Source organism: Saccoglossus kowalevskii, chromosome 4, assembly GCF_978046115.1.
Source record: "Saccoglossus kowalevskii chromosome 4, keSacKowa6.1, whole genome shotgun sequence".
Taxonomy (NCBI): domain Eukaryota; kingdom Metazoa; phylum Hemichordata; class Enteropneusta; family Harrimaniidae; genus Saccoglossus; species Saccoglossus kowalevskii.
The window spans coordinates 20,583,874-20,604,060 of NC_140644.1; the positions used below are offsets into that span (position 1 = coordinate 20,583,874).

The 20,187-nt window shown below is 33.5% G+C and overlaps 1 protein-coding gene across 1 annotated transcript in view; it reads right to left on the bottom strand.

Moving 5' to 3' along the window:
• LOC100371376 (uncharacterized) overlaps positions 1-20,174 on the bottom strand; it is a 66,586-nt gene extending 46,412 nt beyond the window's left edge. Inside the window, exons 1-25 of the mRNA XM_085497940.1 lie at positions 20,087-20,174; positions 19,549-19,606; positions 18,854-19,039; positions 16,496-16,598; positions 15,470-15,593; positions 15,045-15,181; positions 14,138-14,372; positions 13,117-13,516; positions 11,548-11,827; positions 9,165-9,350; positions 8,427-8,615; positions 7,621-7,770; positions 6,343-6,522; positions 5,818-5,882; positions 5,441-5,644; positions 4,463-4,602; positions 3,685-4,053; positions 2,975-3,013; positions 2,576-2,717; positions 2,049-2,229; positions 1,507-1,576; positions 1,188-1,260; positions 790-817; positions 581-636; positions 330-386 (exon numbers count right to left, since the gene is read on the bottom strand). Coding sequence (XP_085354066.1) covers positions 330-386; positions 581-636; positions 790-817; positions 1,188-1,260; positions 1,507-1,576; positions 2,049-2,229; positions 2,576-2,717; positions 2,975-3,013; positions 3,685-4,053; positions 4,463-4,602; positions 5,441-5,644; positions 5,818-5,882; positions 6,343-6,522; positions 7,621-7,770; positions 8,427-8,615; positions 9,165-9,350; positions 11,548-11,827; positions 13,117-13,516; positions 14,138-14,372; positions 15,045-15,181; positions 15,470-15,593; positions 16,496-16,598; positions 18,854-19,039; positions 19,549-19,559 — 3,605 coding nt within the window. The 5' untranslated portion in view covers positions 19,560-19,606; positions 20,087-20,174. The remainder of the gene's footprint in view (positions 1-329; positions 387-580; positions 637-789; positions 818-1,187; positions 1,261-1,506; positions 1,577-2,048; positions 2,230-2,575; positions 2,718-2,974; positions 3,014-3,684; positions 4,054-4,462; positions 4,603-5,440; positions 5,645-5,817; positions 5,883-6,342; positions 6,523-7,620; positions 7,771-8,426; positions 8,616-9,164; positions 9,351-11,547; positions 11,828-13,116; positions 13,517-14,137; positions 14,373-15,044; positions 15,182-15,469; positions 15,594-16,495; positions 16,599-18,853; positions 19,040-19,548; positions 19,607-20,086) is intronic.
• Between the last annotated feature and the right edge of the window lie 13 nt (positions 20,175-20,187).

Here is a 20,187-nt window from a genome sequence, read left to right on the forward strand (position 1 = left end):
GATTTTTAACAAGTTTAAAGTAAAATATAGAAAAAAAGGTATATTCGCTGGATTTTATTTTCACTGAATCATTCCTTCAGCGAAAATTAAATCGAAGAGAAAATAAAGTATTTTACAGTAAGCTATAATAGCAATATTGTATCTTCGCTAATTCAGCAACAAGCCTATTAAAAACTGATTGTTGGTGCAGTCTATTAAAATCAAACACTGCTCACTCAGCCATGAAACCAAGTTTGTTAAAATTGCATGTAGTTATTTCACAGTCTTATACCACATACTCCATCTTTCATACAACAGATGACTTCCATCAAGTTACAGGTGTGTCTTACCTTGGGACTCTCAACTGTGGTTCTACTGGTAAGGTAACCCTGGGTAAGGATTCACTCCTGTAATGAATTATGATAGCTTTAGATATACATGTATATCTGATTCATATCATTTGTTATCAACAATCAGACAAGCAACAACATCAACCAAGGTATTATGTTGATTATTAAAGCATATAATATTTGACAAATAGAAATAAAATTCATTTTGCTGTAGAAATAGTCATTGCTGACAGAATAGTTTCACACATTACCTTACTAGCTGTTTGGGGGATTCTCTTAAAAATCTATCAATCTGTTCAAGGCGTCTCTGCAAACAATACACCAAGAAAGTGTCATACACTATTATCAGTTTAAAAGAAAACTTTGATATCACAAAGACAGGGCATGGAAAATAAATTATATTGCCACATTATGTTTGAAAATCTTAATTATAATCAACAATATTTCTAAATATACTCACAGGGTCAGCCCTCTTTTTTTTCTTTTTTCTGTAATAAATATTTATAAATTACACAATATTACTATTATAAATTAATGACTATTTTAACAACAGTGTGTTGAAAAGAATGCATGAATTGGCAGCCATACTAATTTATGGTAATTCAGCCTTGGTCATTTACTTATAAGACGGTTCTCCTGGCTTCTTCAATGTGCACCAAGAACAGCACACATGGCCAGTTCTCACCATAATTTACATGACATCTCACACAACTATTCAAAGTTTAATATACTACAATGGGAATGGAACCCAATATTGCCTTAATTTGAGACAGTAAACAGACACACCATATATATTAATTTACCGGTACTTTGATTTATCCCCAAATCACAAAGACACACTCTTTCATATTCACTCACTTGGGTTTACTTGGTAGGATAACATATTTCAAGCCAGCTTCTCTTGCAACCTCAGCAGGAGTTGGACTTTCCACTGAAACAAAATAAGGTAATCAAAGTAAAATAAAAAAATAATAAATAAAGGAAAATAAAGATCATATAACCTGTTTGAAAATTACTAATTGTAAGTACTGGGGACATCTCTTTTGAGATTGAATTGGGATTGTGGGATTTAGATTTATCTACATAGTTTTGGATTATTAATTGGTTTATCTTGCTCCAAAATAAGCAAGTAGATTTCACGCAAGGTGATTCTTATATGTCATGCTTCTAAGTTTACTACTAACAATACCTTTCTTGATTACTTGTACAGGGGTCAACTGTTCAATACTTCTTGAGAGACTGGAAACCTGTAAAGATTACATAAAACAGAACAATTATGATGACATTTATAGGACTATTATAGACTATTTTAATTCAAAGATGTTTTCATATTAGTACTGACATTTTGGCTTGTTACCGGTATTTAATTTTTTTTGTTCAAATTCCATTTGCTAACACTTTTGAAACATGTTCCAACTCCCACTGATTTACAATGAATCAGGAAAAATCATCAAATAATACCAGTCTGGCAATTCATGAATATTTATATTATCAAATGCCAATAAGACAAAAAGTATCATCACAAAATGTGATTTTAACAACAGGGCAAGGTAGGTTGGCATTTCAACTACTGTGAAAGTAGCCTGTATCCAATGTAGTCTCAGAATTAGTGTGAATGCATCATCATTTAACAATTTAGCTATTTAAAATATGATCAGGATACAATTATAAGTATAAATTTGATTTAAAGCACAATTAAAACCCATACTCCATACATACAATTTCTCTTGCTGGATCTTCTTCTGCTTTGCTGTACGGTTCTTTCATTTTCCCAGATTTCACGTCTTCTATTTGTTGTTTCTGGATCTGTAGCTCTTTCATGTAAGTGTTGAAATCCCCAGGAAATGTGATATCCCATTCTTCCTCTTCTTCATGCAAATTAGGACAGGATACAGCTCTCCTACACAGCAGAATGAGATTTATTTAATATTGAGGATGCATGTTATCTCTATATAGATTTTATTTTATTCATCAAACATTGTTCTAAAGTATTTGTGAATATTCAGAATGTGTACAATAATCTTCTGATTAATATATAAGAAATATCTGACTCAAATAAATAGGGAATAGTTTAGCATTAAGAAGGGTCAATGTTTTTCATAAAATAATTTTAATTTACTTATTAAACACTGAAATTACCACACCACACCACTATGTACAATGACATAAAGTCAATATTATTTATTTATAATTAGCGGTATATATTTTAATGGACTCAATACAAATTAAAACTTCTGATTAAGTACCTAATGGGAACTTCAGCTGGAAAAATGTCTTCATCTGGTATTTCAAAAGGTCTTTGTTTTTCACTCGGATTGATAGTAGCCATCTTGGAAAACATCTGTCTCATCTCGGCCACACTGGTCCTTGAAGGACGGGCTTTATCTCCTAAAATGAATAATTAAATTGTTAATATCCTGTGAATTAAAAAAATAAAAACAAAAGCACAAACATAGTTAGCACAGACATTGGAGGGCACTACATAATAATCATGGCACCAATTTTTGGGTCATTTTTCACACTTCTTTCCATTTATTGGTCAGTTTGAAAGTGACCAAAACAAGTGATAAAATTATTATGCATGTACTTGCAATATTTTACATTGTGCATTTGCATAACAAAGATAGTGCTGATAGTGGACTGACCTGTCACCATGGCACCTATGTCTTCATCTTGTTCCTCAGCTAGAGTGTATGTGCAAACAATTATCAATATTATGTGAATAAATAAATCGTGTACATTGCAACTTATATATATTAATATTGAGGAAACAGGTGACTGTCATGCTTATTTACTAAGCATGCAAATTAACAAATTTTACAACAGGTGCAGCAGAAATGTTTATATGAAATACAGCTGCGTTTTTGTTGTTGTATATCTGATCTGTGACATCAAAAGTGACGCCAATCTCTTCAATATCAATGCCACTATGATGTACAGCAATCTGATGGATATCATTTGTGTTTACTTATATGCAAATCAAACATGAATGAATTAACAGTGAAGTTACTGGTATTTGTAACTGACATTACTGGTAATGGTGGAAAAAAATCATTCTGAGACAGTGTTCAGTATGGGTGAAGAATGCAATAGTGATTGAAATAATTTAACTATTGAAATGTGCTGACAATTGGGTGCAATAAACATGTATTTATGTCAACATGTTGGAAAATATGCAGCAAAACAGTGAGAACACAAGTCTCCGTGTTGAAAACTTGAGGAAGAGATGTGATAACAACAAACTAAAAATTTGAATGAATGAGAAAAAACATGTGTATTCATATGCATGCAAAAGCTATTCCAACAAATCTGAATCATGACTGATGAGAAGAGAGGCAAAGAAAAGTCAATTCACCTTCTGAAAGTTCTCTTTTCAGCCCTTGGAACTCCTCCTCACCAATGACTATCTCAAGCACTAGTCTGTGAGCACCAGTTTTTTTCATCAGACTTTCCTTAAGTAACTGTTCTAAGCGGCCACTCTGGTAAGCTGACCAGACAGCATCTGCCGCTTTAGGATTGTTACAGTCCACTTCAAACACCAAACTACCTTTTGACACATTAGAACACTTCGCACTACCTGATAAGGCTTCTATGTATGCTTTGAATTGTGGGATATCGTCCCACTTCTGTACACTGTTGTACAGTTTGTCAGCTGCAACAGAGAGTGGTAAGTCTTCAGGGAGTTCAATGTCTTTGACTCTGACACGTATTGGCAGAGGTGCTCCTAGATAAAAAAAAAAGTTTCAAAAACTTTAGAATCAAAGCAAAATTTCCGTAGTGAACAAGACTCGTAATGAAAAATGGTTAACACTGAATATTAACTGAATTGCTAGACTATTGGCATAGCGGATATCTTACCATACCTGTAGTATTTATTAATTACAGTAAACGTAATACTTAAACACATCAAAGGATTTAAATAAAATGTTGACGATCATCTCACAATCCATGTGGCTTCTTCAATTCTTGCGAGATCTTCATTGCACATGAAACCCTGACTACAGTTAGAGATTGCTTTTTATCCACACATTCTGCAAACTGAATTGCCTTATCTGTTTCTACCCCAACCCCTACAGTTTCTAAAGGCTTGTTTGTGTTACCCAATTATTGTAAAACACAGTTGAAATCTTTACCTTTTTTCTTCATTCTTTCAGGCTCAGTGGTTGACTTTGAACTTACAGATGGTGATCTTGCTGGTGTCTTGGGTTTCAATTGTCTAGGTTTAGGGACTTTACTCACATCTTCATTGGAACCATACACTCTGGTCAGTGTTCTATACATAATATAAGCACAAGACATTAAGGTAGTTTGCTAACATTAAAAAACATACTCATTAACCCTTGAACTCGAGCAAGAGGGGTTGGGGTACTGTAATATTCAAAATTCTGAAACAGAAATATTTGGTCACCAAAAGTTTTCTACAAAACGACCTCAGAAATTGATTAAAAAATGCATGTTTTGAATAGTTTACAATTGGTTCCTATGGCAGAAATATTCCATCATATCTCAAAATTTTGTTCGGTGACCTATTCTAAAAATATGATTACCGGTATATAGCGTTATGAAGCTACATATGGCTGTCTAAAAATTTTGAATATTAGTATGCATATATTACTTGCATGTATGTGAATCATCACACAACAATTTTTTAATTATAAAGTTTGTAATATTTTAATGGTAGAGAACTACCTTAATCCTAATCACATAATTATTCCACCAAAGTCATGATTTTAATTTTTCCACATTTTGTTTCAAACATGACATGCCTAATCGGAATTACAAGATACCAAAGTTAAATGCAAGCATTGCATCGAATATAGGGGGATGAGTGGGTGTCGCCCATGTATATTGTATACATGTGAACTGAGAAGCGTATTTCAATTAGCATAAGGAAATCTACATATTTATAAACCTATTTTGACATACATCTGTACGCAGTTAACGTTCATATATGAAGATTATGGACATGCTTAGAGTAAACTTTTTAAAGAACAGCAAAACATTTTACATTTATAGATCGTTATTTGCAAAGAAATATCATTTATAGCGGCAACAAGAATATGGACAGTTTTGAATTACTTTCTAAGACATTTAGAGAAGAGCGCCCTCACCTTTCCCTTTGTAGCTTCTCTTCTACATCCCCTTCATCATAGATACTAACCAACTCAGCCTCACTCTCACCAGACTCCTCACCAATTGTTGGTGCTTGTACGCTTTCCTCAGCTAATGCCGCCCCATGGTAACCAGGAAACAAGTGACTCTTTACATAAGCTGGTGGTACATCCATCTTGGGAGGAGCTGGAGTCCAATAAAGCCTGATGAATAAATAAATAGTATATCCTAAATCAGCATTATAGTACACTATGTATTACTGAGAACACAAATCTACAAGTCAAAAACAATAGTTTGCAGTGTTAGAAATACAAAGTCATTCTACCATGTTTGTATCATATATGTAATACTGGTATAAAGATAGAAATTTTCTTACCTGGACACGTCTGTATTTACTGACATCTTTTTACCATCAACTCTATCGCAATCTTCTCCATTGAACTTGAAATTAAACAGTGGCAGTTGTTAGTAAACATCTCTCAATTTTTGCATGGTTTTGTCTTGACACATGGAAAGAGTCATCAACTGCTTTTTTCATCATGTTTTTTTTTCCATACTTTTCAATGCATACAAAACATTGAAACTTGAAATTCACATGGCATTTCAGAATTTGCTTTGCCTCAGTTTGTTTTCTCCGGGTTGACAAATCTGTATATCAACCTTGGTCAGGGTCAATATTTGTATATTATTTACCAGTACCCACCCAAAGTGTGACCAGAAATGCAACCCTGGAGATACATTGACAACAAAAAGCGGTTTTTGTGAGAGGTTCAAAACTGGCAGACCATTGAAGCACACTTTGAACTTTAAGTCATACTTCGATCATCAGGCATACAATAAATACATAGTTTACAAAGTGTATGTGCACTTTTTTTTTGAGAATGTGAAGATTTATACTGACCAGCTCATCTGCTCTTTGCTGCCATGCATCCAGTGAATCATCAGATGCTACCTCAAGTATTCTTTTAGCGGCAGCCGACATGCGACGGTCCCGGTCCTGATAGTCGTCTATCTGTTGCTGCATTGTATGCTGGGAGTCTGATAGCTGAGAATAGTAGCTCTGAGTTGTGAATCTTGAATGCTGTCAAACAAAGGTAATGGAGTGTGATTGTAACATATGTCAACTACTTTATCAACAATTAAAATTTTTTTTTTTGGCAATATTTGGATGAACAAATGAGTATGCCTCTCAAAAGAGAAAACATAAAATGATAAATTATTGATATTTTACCGAGCAGTTGGTTACATCAAATGAATACAAACACATATTACAAGGTGATTTCTCCATAGCTCCAAACTTGTTAGCAGTTTTAAATTACATTACTTAATTAGTCGGTCGGTAATTCAAAAATTAATATTCCTATATTTGCTCTAATAGTACCGGTAGAGCATACGCTTACGTAAATTTCAGATCTGAAACATTTCAATGGTCAAAATAAGTTACATTTTTAATTATTCAGTATTAAACAAATTTGATTTTAGGTTTATATGCACTTCTAATAGGACAAATACGGAAGTAGAAAGCTCAATCAAATTTGTATTATCCACAATCTTGAAAACTTTTAGACTAATTGTCACAATCTCAGAGACTTTCTGAGACTTTCAATAAAAAAATAAGCTACAGACAACAAGATCCAGCCAATGTTTTACATGATCTGATGAATGTATTGAATAGTCAGTGCACATTGTTTGCCATTATTATCATCATAGCCATCAAAGCTGACACGTTATTTTGGGATGCCATAGATAAGAAGATACGAAAAATATATTTCAATCAAAGCAATTTTAGTTTAATCAACTATCTAACAAAATTAGCAAATAGCCTGACCTCCACTACTCCAACAAATATTATCACCAGAACTTCATATGAGGCTAATCCAAGAGAACAAGCAAGGCCTTTTCTGATTCGTCTTCTGGTTAGGTGTTAGAGCTTTTTCTCCAATCAGAGGCAAACTTATTTAAATCACTTAATGAAACATTTAGAATGCATAATGGATCTGCCATGGTTGGAAGACTTTACCAGCTGGGGTTATTGGTTTCTATCATCTATATTCTGTTAGCAGACTAATAGACATTACAGGTTGTCTACCTCCAAACATAAATAGCAATAGAAACATTATATTATAGATTTCAAAATATTTATAAATGTGTATGTGTACATGGTTGTATGACAACTTACCCTGTCCATGTTTTGTTGTATTCCATACTTGGCTGGTGTATGGTAGGTTCTACTGACTGCTTGTAAATGACCAGGAAGTGGTAACTCTGGTGCATGTGTACAGAAATGATGAATACTCATTCTCTCTGGTTCTCTAGGGGGTTGTTTCTTCTATGATGAAAACAAAGCAAAAATCAATTAATAATAATAATAATGAAGAGTATTTATATTCCACTTAACCTAAATTAGCTCTAAGCGCATAAAAAAAAAAAAAGTAAATTTCAATTCAAATCAAATAGGTGAGTCTTCAACCTATTACAAAAAGAGTCATGAGAACTTGAGTGGCGGACATCATATGGTAGATTGTTCCATGTAGTGGGGCCAATATGAGCAAATGTGCGTTCACCATATGTTTTGGTTGAAACGCACGGTTTCAAGAAAATACGGGTGTCTGAGGATGAACAAAGTTATCTGGCAGGAGTATATAGTTGAAGTAGTTATGATATGTATGATGGACCGGTGACAGCTATGGAACTGTAACAAATAGTTCTGACTTTTTAATGTATACGAGATGTAATTGGTAACCAGTGCAGTGATTTTAGAAGTGGACTGACATGATCCGATTTCTTTGATTTACAAATTAACCGGGCAGCTGCATTTTGATTAGTCAAAAACTTCATTTACAACATCCTTACAGACTGTACATGAGGATCAATCAATTCACCTAGGCATTCTCAGGTTCATTTAGTCAGGTGTACACTGCTGATCCAATCTGACCATGTGGAAGAGCCACAAGGTTTATCAATGATCTTTGAACAAATTCTCACCTCTGTTTTAGGTTTCTCCTTTGGTGCCCATGTAGACAAGAATGAGACAGAGCTACTGAAAATTGGGATTTTGGATTTTGCTCGTGGTAGGTCAGTCTTAGAGATTTCTATTCTGGATTCCAGTGGCTGTATTTCACCTTCTATATTGACAATGTCTTCATATGTAACTGATTCTGGTGCGTTGACATCCTGAAAAATAGTAATAACAATTTTTTTTTTGTTTCAAATGAGTATTGTTCACAAATTGAGATGAATAACTTATAATTTAATTTATAATTTAAAATGAATTTTTATTTGTGAATCTGAATAATACAACATGAATGGAGATGGTACATGTAGGTGGCACTTTTTATTTCTTATCATAATGCCAGTATGAAAAAAATCATTATAACTCAATAAAAATACTTTTCCGTATGCGAGACAATGATTTACACAGTTTGATGTATTGAAAATTTTACAGGGCGTGAAATGTATGCCACTGCATTTCACATTCAATAATACTGTAAAATACTTTATTTTAGCTGGAATTACTTTTTGCTGAAAATACATTTTGGGTATTTTGTATGGAGTTTATTTACATTGATTTTTAATGAGTTGAATGTAGAATATAGAAAAAAAGTTATTTTGACTGGATTTTATCTTTACTGAATCATTCATTCAGCGAATAGCGAAAATAAAATTCCAAGTGAAAATAAAGTACATTACTGTAGTGTTAGAACATCTATAAATGATGCTTACCTGCCAGGCTTGCTCTAAATCAACAACAATACCTTCATCTGGTATCAATTCAATCTTTTCATCAAATTCAACTTGGGATGGCTTTGTTGTGACTGCATCCTCTGGTTTCTTATCTTCCTCTAGGGCATCTTCTGACTTGGGGGGTTGAACAATCTCTACACCATTCGCATCAGTCACTGCAGCTTCCTAAAATAATAATTTTGTATAAAGATTAGAATTTATAATAAAAATAAACATACACTGCATCATGGTTATCACTGGTACATGTAGCACAGTGGTCACATGTGTTCATGAAGTCACATTGTTTAAGGTAGCGAGACTATTATTTGTGTTGAAAATTACGATTTTCACATTTATTTATTAATTGATGAAATGCACTATAAACTTTCATATGATAAAGTCAACATAACATAGAATGTCATGTAAGTTGGTTAAAATGTATATTTTCTGAAGGGAAGCAAGGCAGCCTCAGTAGTGTTTTCCAAAATCAACAATACAGGTTTAATCTGTGTGCCTATAAGTTTCAAAGATAAACTCGAGACAAAGCAATGTTAGGATGTGTTATCAGTAGCTATCTGACACACAATGAGTGTTTCCAAACATTCGAGTGGTTTGTCTCTGCCCTTGTTTGTTTCACAGATTAGTCATTTGCATATGAATGTGTCAGACACAAGGTCACACAGCCACTGAAAAAAATCATTGATTTTGGTGTTTTCATATGCCGAATTTATCCAATTATAGCTATCCCATTCCTTTATTTTTTTGGTTTCTAATAGCCTTACACATTTGGATGCCCCTACACATGGTAAAACAGACCTTGATGGGAAAACAAATTGATTGTGCCGATAAACAAGCTTGAAAATTTTTGCTGTTACTTCATGGACGTTTTCTAGGAGTTTATGTTTTTCAAAATACAAGGTCTTTAACAAAAAATAACGTATACTTATTGTCGTCGGATTAACACCAAATTTTCACAGCTTTAAGGTGACAATGAGAGGAACTTGAATGTGTCCAGACAAACTATTTCATCGATTATTTACCAACGAGTTGTGGTTTGAGTTGGGGGCAATGTGACTAAAACAGTAATTGAAATTCAGCACACTATTTTTTAAAACGCGTTGCTTGAATAAAACTGACCAGACACATTCAATTTACCAGACTATTGAACAACTAGGAAAAGTGAAAAAAATACTTCTTATCGCCAGCATAAATGCGTAATTATTTTTTTTACAGAAAAAGTAATTTTTCACCTTTGATTGAGTAACGCGTCGTAGAATGCAGATACGGGCATGCAAAATACACTTGTGAAAAGCTTGAAGTCTGACGATTCTAAAAATATATACTTTCCTGGGTCTATTTGTAGTCATTTAGTCACAATTAGAAGATGAAAACAAGTATGCAAATAATAGTCTCGCTACCTTAAAGGGCTTGGTATAGTAGAAACAACACCTTAGATGCTCCATAGCACTGATATGGTACCTTTCAAACTAGTACAAGCAAGACAATATTATCAGACATTATTGAAATTGTTGACCTTAAAATTGGGTGCTCCCAGGAGTTCAAGACTACACTACTACATAGATCAGAAGTATATGTGCAGGTAGTAAGTTTTATAAATATATTCTTGGTTTTATTTTAGCAAATTTTGAAAACAGTGATATAAGCAAAACTAGTCAGCCATTCTGAATCCGATCTAAAAAATAAAATAACATGCATCAGGAACCTGTAATGTCTAATGTATGTCACAAGTTTGAACAAAATGCTTGATTTTGATGATTTTTTTAGCACAAAAATGGCCACCATTTGGCCATTTTTAATAGACTCGTCAAACCAATATATCTGTATATCTATGACATGATGTATAATGAATATTTAAAATTTGAACATAATCAGTCACAACAAGTCAGAGATATGGCACTACATGTATTATTAAAACAAGATGGCTGCCAGTCGGCCATTTTGAATCTTATCTGAAAACAAAATGATGTGCATCAAGGTCCTACAATGTCCAATGTATATACCAAGTTTGAATAAAATCCATCTGTAAACAGCCAAGAAATGCTTGATTTTGATGATTTTTAGAACAAAAATGGCCGCCACTCGGCCATCTTGAATCAGATCGTGAAACAAATTCATGTGCATATATATAATATCATGTTTGATTGTAATTGGTCTAGGCATTTACAGATACAGTAACAAGATACAGGTCCGGACGCACGCACACATAGTCAAAACATAAGTCCTCGTTTTCGGACTGCGTCCGAACGGGGACTAATTAAAGACCTAATGAAGAATTCAAGTCTTTTACAGTATGTCTCCACCAAGTGGTGATACTTGAATAATCTTTTGTTTTTATGACATCAGAAATGAGAAATATACTCACATCCTCTATATTTTCATTTATATCATCTAGCAACTCTTGGTCATCAGTAGTCTCATCTTCTTCTGCTGCTTCTATAATAACACTAATGTCAGGTAACCCTGGTACAATATCAGCTTGTTCATATCCATCCTCTTCCTCCTCTTTCTTTTCCTCCGACTCCTCTTCTTCTTCCTCCTCAGCTACCTCCTCCTCCATATCATCACCTAAAACAGCTTTAGCTCTTACCATCACACTCTGCATAATTTGTTGAATTTTAATATCAGCTGCTGACATTTCTCGTCTGTGAAAAAAAACAAATTAGAGTTAGTCTTAAAGTGCAAAGATTAAGTAATAATTTTGTAATGTCTCTGACACCAAAAGCAAGTTTAACTCACTGGTAAAACCAAATTTGTCATCTAACTGTAAGGCCGTCGCTGATTGGCTGCTGAGCTGGAATGACAATTTTTGGTTTTAAATACCCCGGGAAAGTGTTCTATGTTTCCACAGAAAAACGTTGAATTCGGCTGGATTTTGTTATCGGTTGGTTTAATATTACCACAACGAATCTTACATGTATTTCTGTAAAAATATTGGCATTTTCATCCTGATTTATAGGAATCTGAAAAACGCGTTTCACAACTTGTCTCTTATTTAGTTTTATGCCGCATTCAAGATGGCGGCTCCATGTAGTAAATATCACATTTATTTTATTATCACACGTGCGCCAGCTGACTGTGGCTAAAACCTATAACCTATTTGTTCAAACTGAATGACTTAATTAACACAAAAAAACCTGCATTGACAATTTAATGTATAATTAAACTATAATTTTTGGTGATATGATTACCACAATTTTATCATTTGCATATGGATTCACTGAAATTATAATGGTATCAACGATTTCACAAATTATACAACGCTCAGTGAGACATGCAATATCATATGAATTACAAAGTATTTTAAATCCACGGAAATAAACCGAGGGAATTATGTTTTTGGCTCATGTACATATCATATAGTGAAAATACCAATTTATTTTCACGGTTGTCCAAATGAACAACTCATTTTCACATGTGGTTGTCTCATGCTAAATACAACTATCAATTTTGAGCACTGCACATATTGAGTTAGCTGTGAAAATAAAATCATGAACACTAAAAATACATGTTTTTTTTGTTTCAATGTACCGTAATTTAATACCTACCGGTATATATTCACTGAAAAAAAACACTTCCAAATAGTTTTTCATTAGAATGTCACTAAAAACGATCTGTGAAATATAGTGACTCCACAATGAAACTACCAAGATCTGGTTCAAATCTCACTTTCTATGTGTTCATGATTGAACTTTGAGGGCGCTATCTCATTCAAATCTTGCTTTTTATGAGATTTTCGTGTGTTAGTAATTGATCATGAATTGTTAGCAAAAGCTTTCTGGCTACAAAATTTTTACAATTTCGAATGGATAACTTCTTTGTCAGTTGGACAACCATTTTTCAAAACTGTGCCACTGGACAACCAGTTAATTGTTTTAATATCAATCTCTGATAATTTTATATAATGAATATCTTCACAACACTTCCTACTTACTTTCCTCCTCTAGAAGCTTTCAAAGATGCAATAATATCATCCACAGATCTCTCAACAGGGACAGGTGTCTCCACCTCCACTTCTTTCTCCTCGTCTACTCCTTTCTCGCCATCTTTATCTGGTTTTCCACCAGCAGCAATGGCTTCCGCCTCGGCTACTAACTCAGAAATTGACTTCTGTGATGCAACCGATTTCGCTGATGCCGGCAAACTCTTATCTCTAAAACTGACACCACTTGCATTCAATCTGTGTCTTTCATCATCACTACTATCCTCACTACTGGAACCAGAGTCGGCTGCACGGCGTTTTGCTGATGCTCGGCTTCTTACTGCCTTCATTCGAGAGCTGTCTGCACTCTTGCTTTTCTTACTCGTTGCTTTACTGCTTGCTCTTGAACTTGCTGTGAAACGAATCAACGCCATGATAAGTGCATTGAATGTCAATATAGTAGCTTCTGTAAAATTAGTACTCCTATTGGTACCGGGTATATTAAGTAACATGACAGTATGAAATCAGTCCACTGTTCTGCACATGTATGGGAAAAATCACACACACCAAGCACACAAATTAATATCAACATAATGATCAGTATATTTCGTTTCTTTGCTATTATACATTTGGTTCTCAAAAACTTCTGGTTCTACTGTGGGTGTAATGTTTATTTTACAAATGTTAAAAGTTGATAATTTATTGTCAAATGATTACATATTAGATTATAAACCCCAGACTTGGCTGTCTTGGTTTTTCAGGAATTTCACAATTTGAAGATTTATCAATGATTTTTGGTTATTTTCAATAGATCTTTTTTAATAATAAATACTGAAATTGTAAAAACCTTCCAGTGAGACAATTTTGACTCAAAAAAGGGACTCTATTTGGCAGTATCATATATCTAAATAAATAAATATCTCACACATCTTCAAGTAGCCAAGTGACTCAACTTATGTAGTCATTTACAATCTCATGTATATGCACATAGCTGAATCAATTCTACTGATAGAAGTCACAAGAACTATCATACCTCTACTTTTAGGAGGACGAGGGGTTGGTCCTGTGTCAATGTTCTCTGATCTTGTTCTGATGGGAGGCTTAGCTCTGGTGGAGAATGACACAGGAGCTAGAGTACCAATAGAACCTACAATGGCTGGTTTTGTCACTTTAGATTTTGGTGATGCAGTATCTTGACATTTCTCAGTCTCTTTTCTTGGTTCTCTGTTTAGTTTTGACTTCTCCTTGGTAGACACAGTAGTATTTGCCTGTTTTTGAAATAGAAGCAGATTGTAAGGACTGTGCACATAATAACTTTACAGCATGTAAGCCAGCTCTCTCGATAATAACACTGTACTCAACATGACAAAAATGCTCAAAGTAGTTGCAATGTAAAGTGATTATCTTTAATGTAAATCCATCCTCATTCAAACAGATGGTACCACACTGACATACCAAATTTATATATCTCTCTGATTGCCCTTGTCTTAATAATAATAAATTATATTTGTGGTGAAATAACAAACTGTTCTTCCAACATTCGTCATTTAAAAAATAAATTTGAATTTGGGAAATATCTGAGAAAATTTCATTTATTCAAGTTTTGTTTTATTTTTTTTTTCTATTAAATCAGTTCAATAAAACGCAAACTGTTCAAATGGAATAATTTTGTCATGCCAGATTTGGTTAGTGTAGTATACAATGGAGTAAACACATCTGGGGATTATAAATACATTCTACAGCAAAAGCATCTTATTTTTTTGCCAAAGCAGAATCCAAAAAGTTAAAATTCATCTGGATTAAGTCAGACTTGAATATTCAGTGAATACTATGCTTTCTAAAATTGAAAAATCTACTACTTTTGCTAGTTATTTATTTATTTGTACATCGCATGTATAATTAATTACACTAAATGTACAGCATTATTTGGCAGTTAATACCTCTCTAATAGCTGCAATACTGTGATCATCTTTACCACCTGCTGGTTTACCAGCCATAATGACATTCAATCCTTTGATGTCTTTTGTACTTCTAGATGGGAGTACACCCAGAGCTGACACATGTGGCTTACGCATCTCTGTAACAAGATGGGGAATCAAATCAGAAATACCATTTAGCCACATACATAGAAACGAAAAATATAAATGATGTATACCAGTAATTAAAATTTTACAATGTGCAATCTTTTTTTGAAGAAATAAATAGTACAAGTAGAATTCTTAAATGGTGAATATAATACAAAAACTTGTTGCTTAAATCACCATTATTACATGTACTAGTATTACATAACAATTAATTAAATAAACAGTGTTTGCATTTCATATTTCTACTCTCCCATTACTGTAACAATGATATGATCACTAACCTTGTGTAGTAACTTGTTCCTCTTTAGTGAATGGATACTTCTTGGTTTTACTGGTCGATGGTGGAATGACAGATTTGTCTAGGGGATTGTAGTTTGGCACGGTTAACACATCTTTGCTGGTATCCTAGCAACATAGATAAATGGAAATAATAAAGTATGACTTCAAATAGTACACAGAAATAAGCTTTGCATAACATAGCACAATGATGCATCCAATAGAAACAATTGTGGTGTTCACGTTAGAGATCTCAGCATGTGCCAAGCATCAGGACCGGGTCAACACAAGCCAGAATGTGTGTGTGAATAGTCAAGACCAAGTCGTCACTTGCAGAAAAAACACGATCTCGGCTGAGCATGTGCCAAGATCAGTTATCTGAATGCTTGGCATTAGCCAAGATCATGCTTTAAGCTGTGAACTTAAGAAAATATATATTGATTCCTGCAGTTTGCTAAGACAGCTCCATTGTCCTATGTTGGTAAAACTACAATATCTACCAAGACATTTACTCTGTGTTTGTTCCAACACAATAAAAATCATAAAGGTGGCATGAATATCAATTCCTGTCGTGAACACAATAAATGCAGAATGTTGTTGGCGACACATACATGTATTTATGCTACAATCAGGTTCTTCTTGCAATGCTATGTCAACATGAAAAGAATAGTTGAATTTTTTTTTGCTCGATGGTTAATGATAAATGCAATAACAGCAAATAGCATCAGATACATCATCTGCCATGTTTGGGTCAAATAACAGATCGTCGAATAAGAGCACGGTTTTGAGACAAACTGCGTGGATCCCAAGTGGGTCTCGACTAATGTGAATGCACCAAATGCTGTAATCCCTTTGCAAACAAGAAGGATTACAAATTTCAGCATGCACATGTAGATTACAAATTTCAGCAGGTACCAAGATCCCGTAACGTGAGCATGGCTTTTATGGCATAAGGTTTCCACAACTTCCACTGCAAAATGACATCATGCATCCAATAAATACACTGTATATAAAAAGGAAAGTTCACCAACCAGTACTTTCCTAGTTGAATCAATGACCAAGTCTTCATGGAATATCGGTTCTTGTTTTCTCCTATACGGCATTCTTTTTCTACCAAACTCTGGAGATAATTTACTGTTGAATAGAATAAAAATAGTACTGTAGTTAACAATCAATAAATTACAAATGTACCAGATATTAGTCACCATGTTCCATTTATTCCTGACCCCCACATGGAGTATACACCATCTATCACCTTCAACCCAATAAGTTTAAACATACAAATACTTGCTTAGTTTGCAATCACAATTATTTGAATTCTTTATTTTTTTTATTAACGTACATGTATATTTTTAACTTAAAATTATGCTATATTGTCTGTATTACTGTGTTATATAACAAAACAAAATATACTCTTATATGTTGTTTTGAATATTCACAAATTCAAATGATTAAATCATTGAAAATAATACCCTAAATATTATATCCATAGTTTTATTAACTCTTTGCCACATTATTATTAGAACACAACATACCTCCAAATTAATAATTCCTATGTGTCATAAAAAACAATTAAAATGCTGTAGTTAACCCTTAGAAATAATCATGCATGATGTATACATGTAACTGTATTTCCTCAATTAGAAATTCTATATACTGTTTAAAAAGTGTATGCATCTACACTGAGTGCACAAGCAAGGAGCATTTATCTAAACTGCATTTACATGCTTTTCCATCTCCATAAGATATTCAAGTGAGGAATGTACAATGCATGTTAGCCAATTAATACAGGAATGAAATGACACTGGAAGATGTACTTCTAAAGTTCTTATTGAGAAAATACAGTATATGAATGCCCGTCTGTTAAACAATGCATACTAGGTAATGTTCACTAGGTTTAAGTTCACTATTTCAATATTCATGCATATAAAGAGACTTAACACACTGAGTACCACATGAGTTTGACTGCATACAACTTTATCAAGGTATTCACAGATTCATTTCTTTGAGAAATTAGAGAAATAGAATGATATTAAAAACCCAGTGAACAGTACATATGTACAGTGAAATGTCTTTTATTCTGAGATTAGTTTAAAGTATATTTCTCCATTCATTTATTAAACACAGTAATAATTCTGTTAATATTGAAATGTGTTTATCTACATATACCTACACATTCAGAACTTTATCACTGCAAAGAATAAAGGAATAGGTGAAGCAAAAATAAGGATTTAGTGGTGCTCAAGATAATTATAAAGGATCACAAAATTATGAAGGCAGTGTTCACATATCTGTTAGGATTACAGTATCGAAATAATGTGAGGTTATTACGAGAATATGCACGAAGACAGTACAGCTGAAGTATCGACCGACGCGGCGTACTGTCTGAGTGCATACTTTGAGGAATTCTCGTAATAACCTTATTATTATACATCTTTTCCTTCCATGGATACATCATGGGAATGCTGAAATCTAAAATGTTTAGAAAAGAATCAGGCATAACGGTGACAGATGTATAATAACACCAAATATACTCATGTACAGCAAAGAGTATGCTACACAGCTGTGTAAAACTATCATACAAATCTTCAATGCAAGTTTGAAAAAATTGACAAACGTATCTATAAAAATATTATCTTGAATCCCACCAATGTATGTATGCCTTTAAAAAAAGATCAAAATATTGATGTACCAAGTTCCTGGCTCAATGTAGTTGAACACTCAATTACAAATACATGTACCGTATAATCTGTATTAGAAGCTGTGGCTTCTATTTAAATGGTACAATGCAAGAGACGGGATGCAGCTTTAATGAAAGCATATACACATGAGAAATGATGAATTTTTGGTTCTTAATTCAATAATAGTTCAAAAAGAATGGGTGTGGCTTCTATTATTAGAAATGCGGCTTCTAATACAGATTATGAGTTTTTTATGAGAGTATCGCAAGTGTACATGAAAACAGTACAGTGACTGTATCAACCAATGTGTAATGGAGGTTGATGACTTACTGTACTACCTGATTGTATACTTTGCAGTATTCTCGTGATAACCTGATTATTATACATCTTTTCACTGCCTTCAGTAATAATTTAATGAGAAATAACAGCCCGAAATAGCAACAAAGGTTTGCGCTCAGTGTTAGGATTTTATTTCCATCATATGCAGATAGTACTTCTAGTGTTTGAATGTTGCATAAACATGACACACAATTCAAACATGTCTGTAACACTTTTGAATAATTCTGTATGGTGTTTTACAAATATATACAGAGTATATACAATTTACATATGAATATCACTTCATTTTAACATCTACATGTTTAAAAACAGAATCATGTGTGTATCGCCAGTAGTCTATCCCCTCAATTTTGATCATATAAAACTTACGCTATAGTATCATCCTCATCCACTTTCAGTCTGACTATTTTTTTCTTATCCAATTTTATCGCCATCATTTTTTCTTCTGATGCACGTTTCAACTGGTCAATCTCCTGTCTAATAGCAATCTCATCCTTATGGCTGAAACCATATCGGAAATTTCCCATTCCTGGTTTGTTAGCCGGAAAAACATCTCTAGATAAAAAGAAAAGCCACAAAATGTCATGAATCACATTTCAAGTTTACATACAAAAAAAATAATAAAACAAAAGGAGATAATAATGTGGAATACTTTATTTTTGCTGGAATTAATTTTCGTTGAAAAGGCTTTTTGGGCGTTTTGTATGGAATTTATTTTCACTGATTTTTGATGAGTTTAATGTGAAATATAGGGGAAAAAAGTATATTCGCTGGATTTTATTTTCACGGAATCTTCCCTTCAGCAAAAATAGCGATAAATTCAAAGCAAAAATAAAGTATTCTACAGTACCAGTATTGCATGAGTCATGGTCTCACAGTTATATCGTCTTATTTTGATGTTCTGGATATACATGAACCATTATCGTAATCCGACGAACTTTATTATATGCAGCTTGTGATTTCAAGCTGGGAGCAGAGGAATTGATCTACATAAATTTCATTGTTATATACTGATAGAAAATTGTGTATTTCTTAAAATGCAATAAAGTTAATATTATTATTACCTTCCTGCCATTTCTGTGTTTCGAAATTCTGTTATGTACAATATTTATATGAATCTATCTAATATGAAAAAAAAGTACATGTTAATTTAATATTATATATATAAATAATATTCATATTTTATTTTGCCATCGTCAAAAAGGCTGGATGTTATTACTGGCGTTCACACAATACACCAATATAATTAGTCGGCTGCAAAATGATCGAGAATACAGTAACGAGCGAAGAACTTTTCAAAGAAGGGATGGGTGAAGTGAAGATCAGTAGTTGAGGGTTAACCAAGATTAAGCAAAATGTCCAAAGATTAAATTGCGCCACATTCCTCAAATACACGAATGTCATTGCCACTACATATAATATGTTTATTTACTCGCTGCATTTCGATCGACGTGTATTTATAATCGAATGCAGTTACTTTGTGTTAGATGTTCCTAGGTGTTAATTTCTTGACATCTGGAAATGAGTGACTTTAATGGCGCTAAAGTACATGGCATGCACGCTTGTAACCAGTGGCAAATCCTTGTATCGACTTCAACTTACCGATAATTTCTTGTTGCTAACTGTGCAGCGCCATTTTTACACTTTGTTGATAGGTGAATAGCGCCGCCACAGAAGGGAAAGTCTCGCAAAATCTCACATTT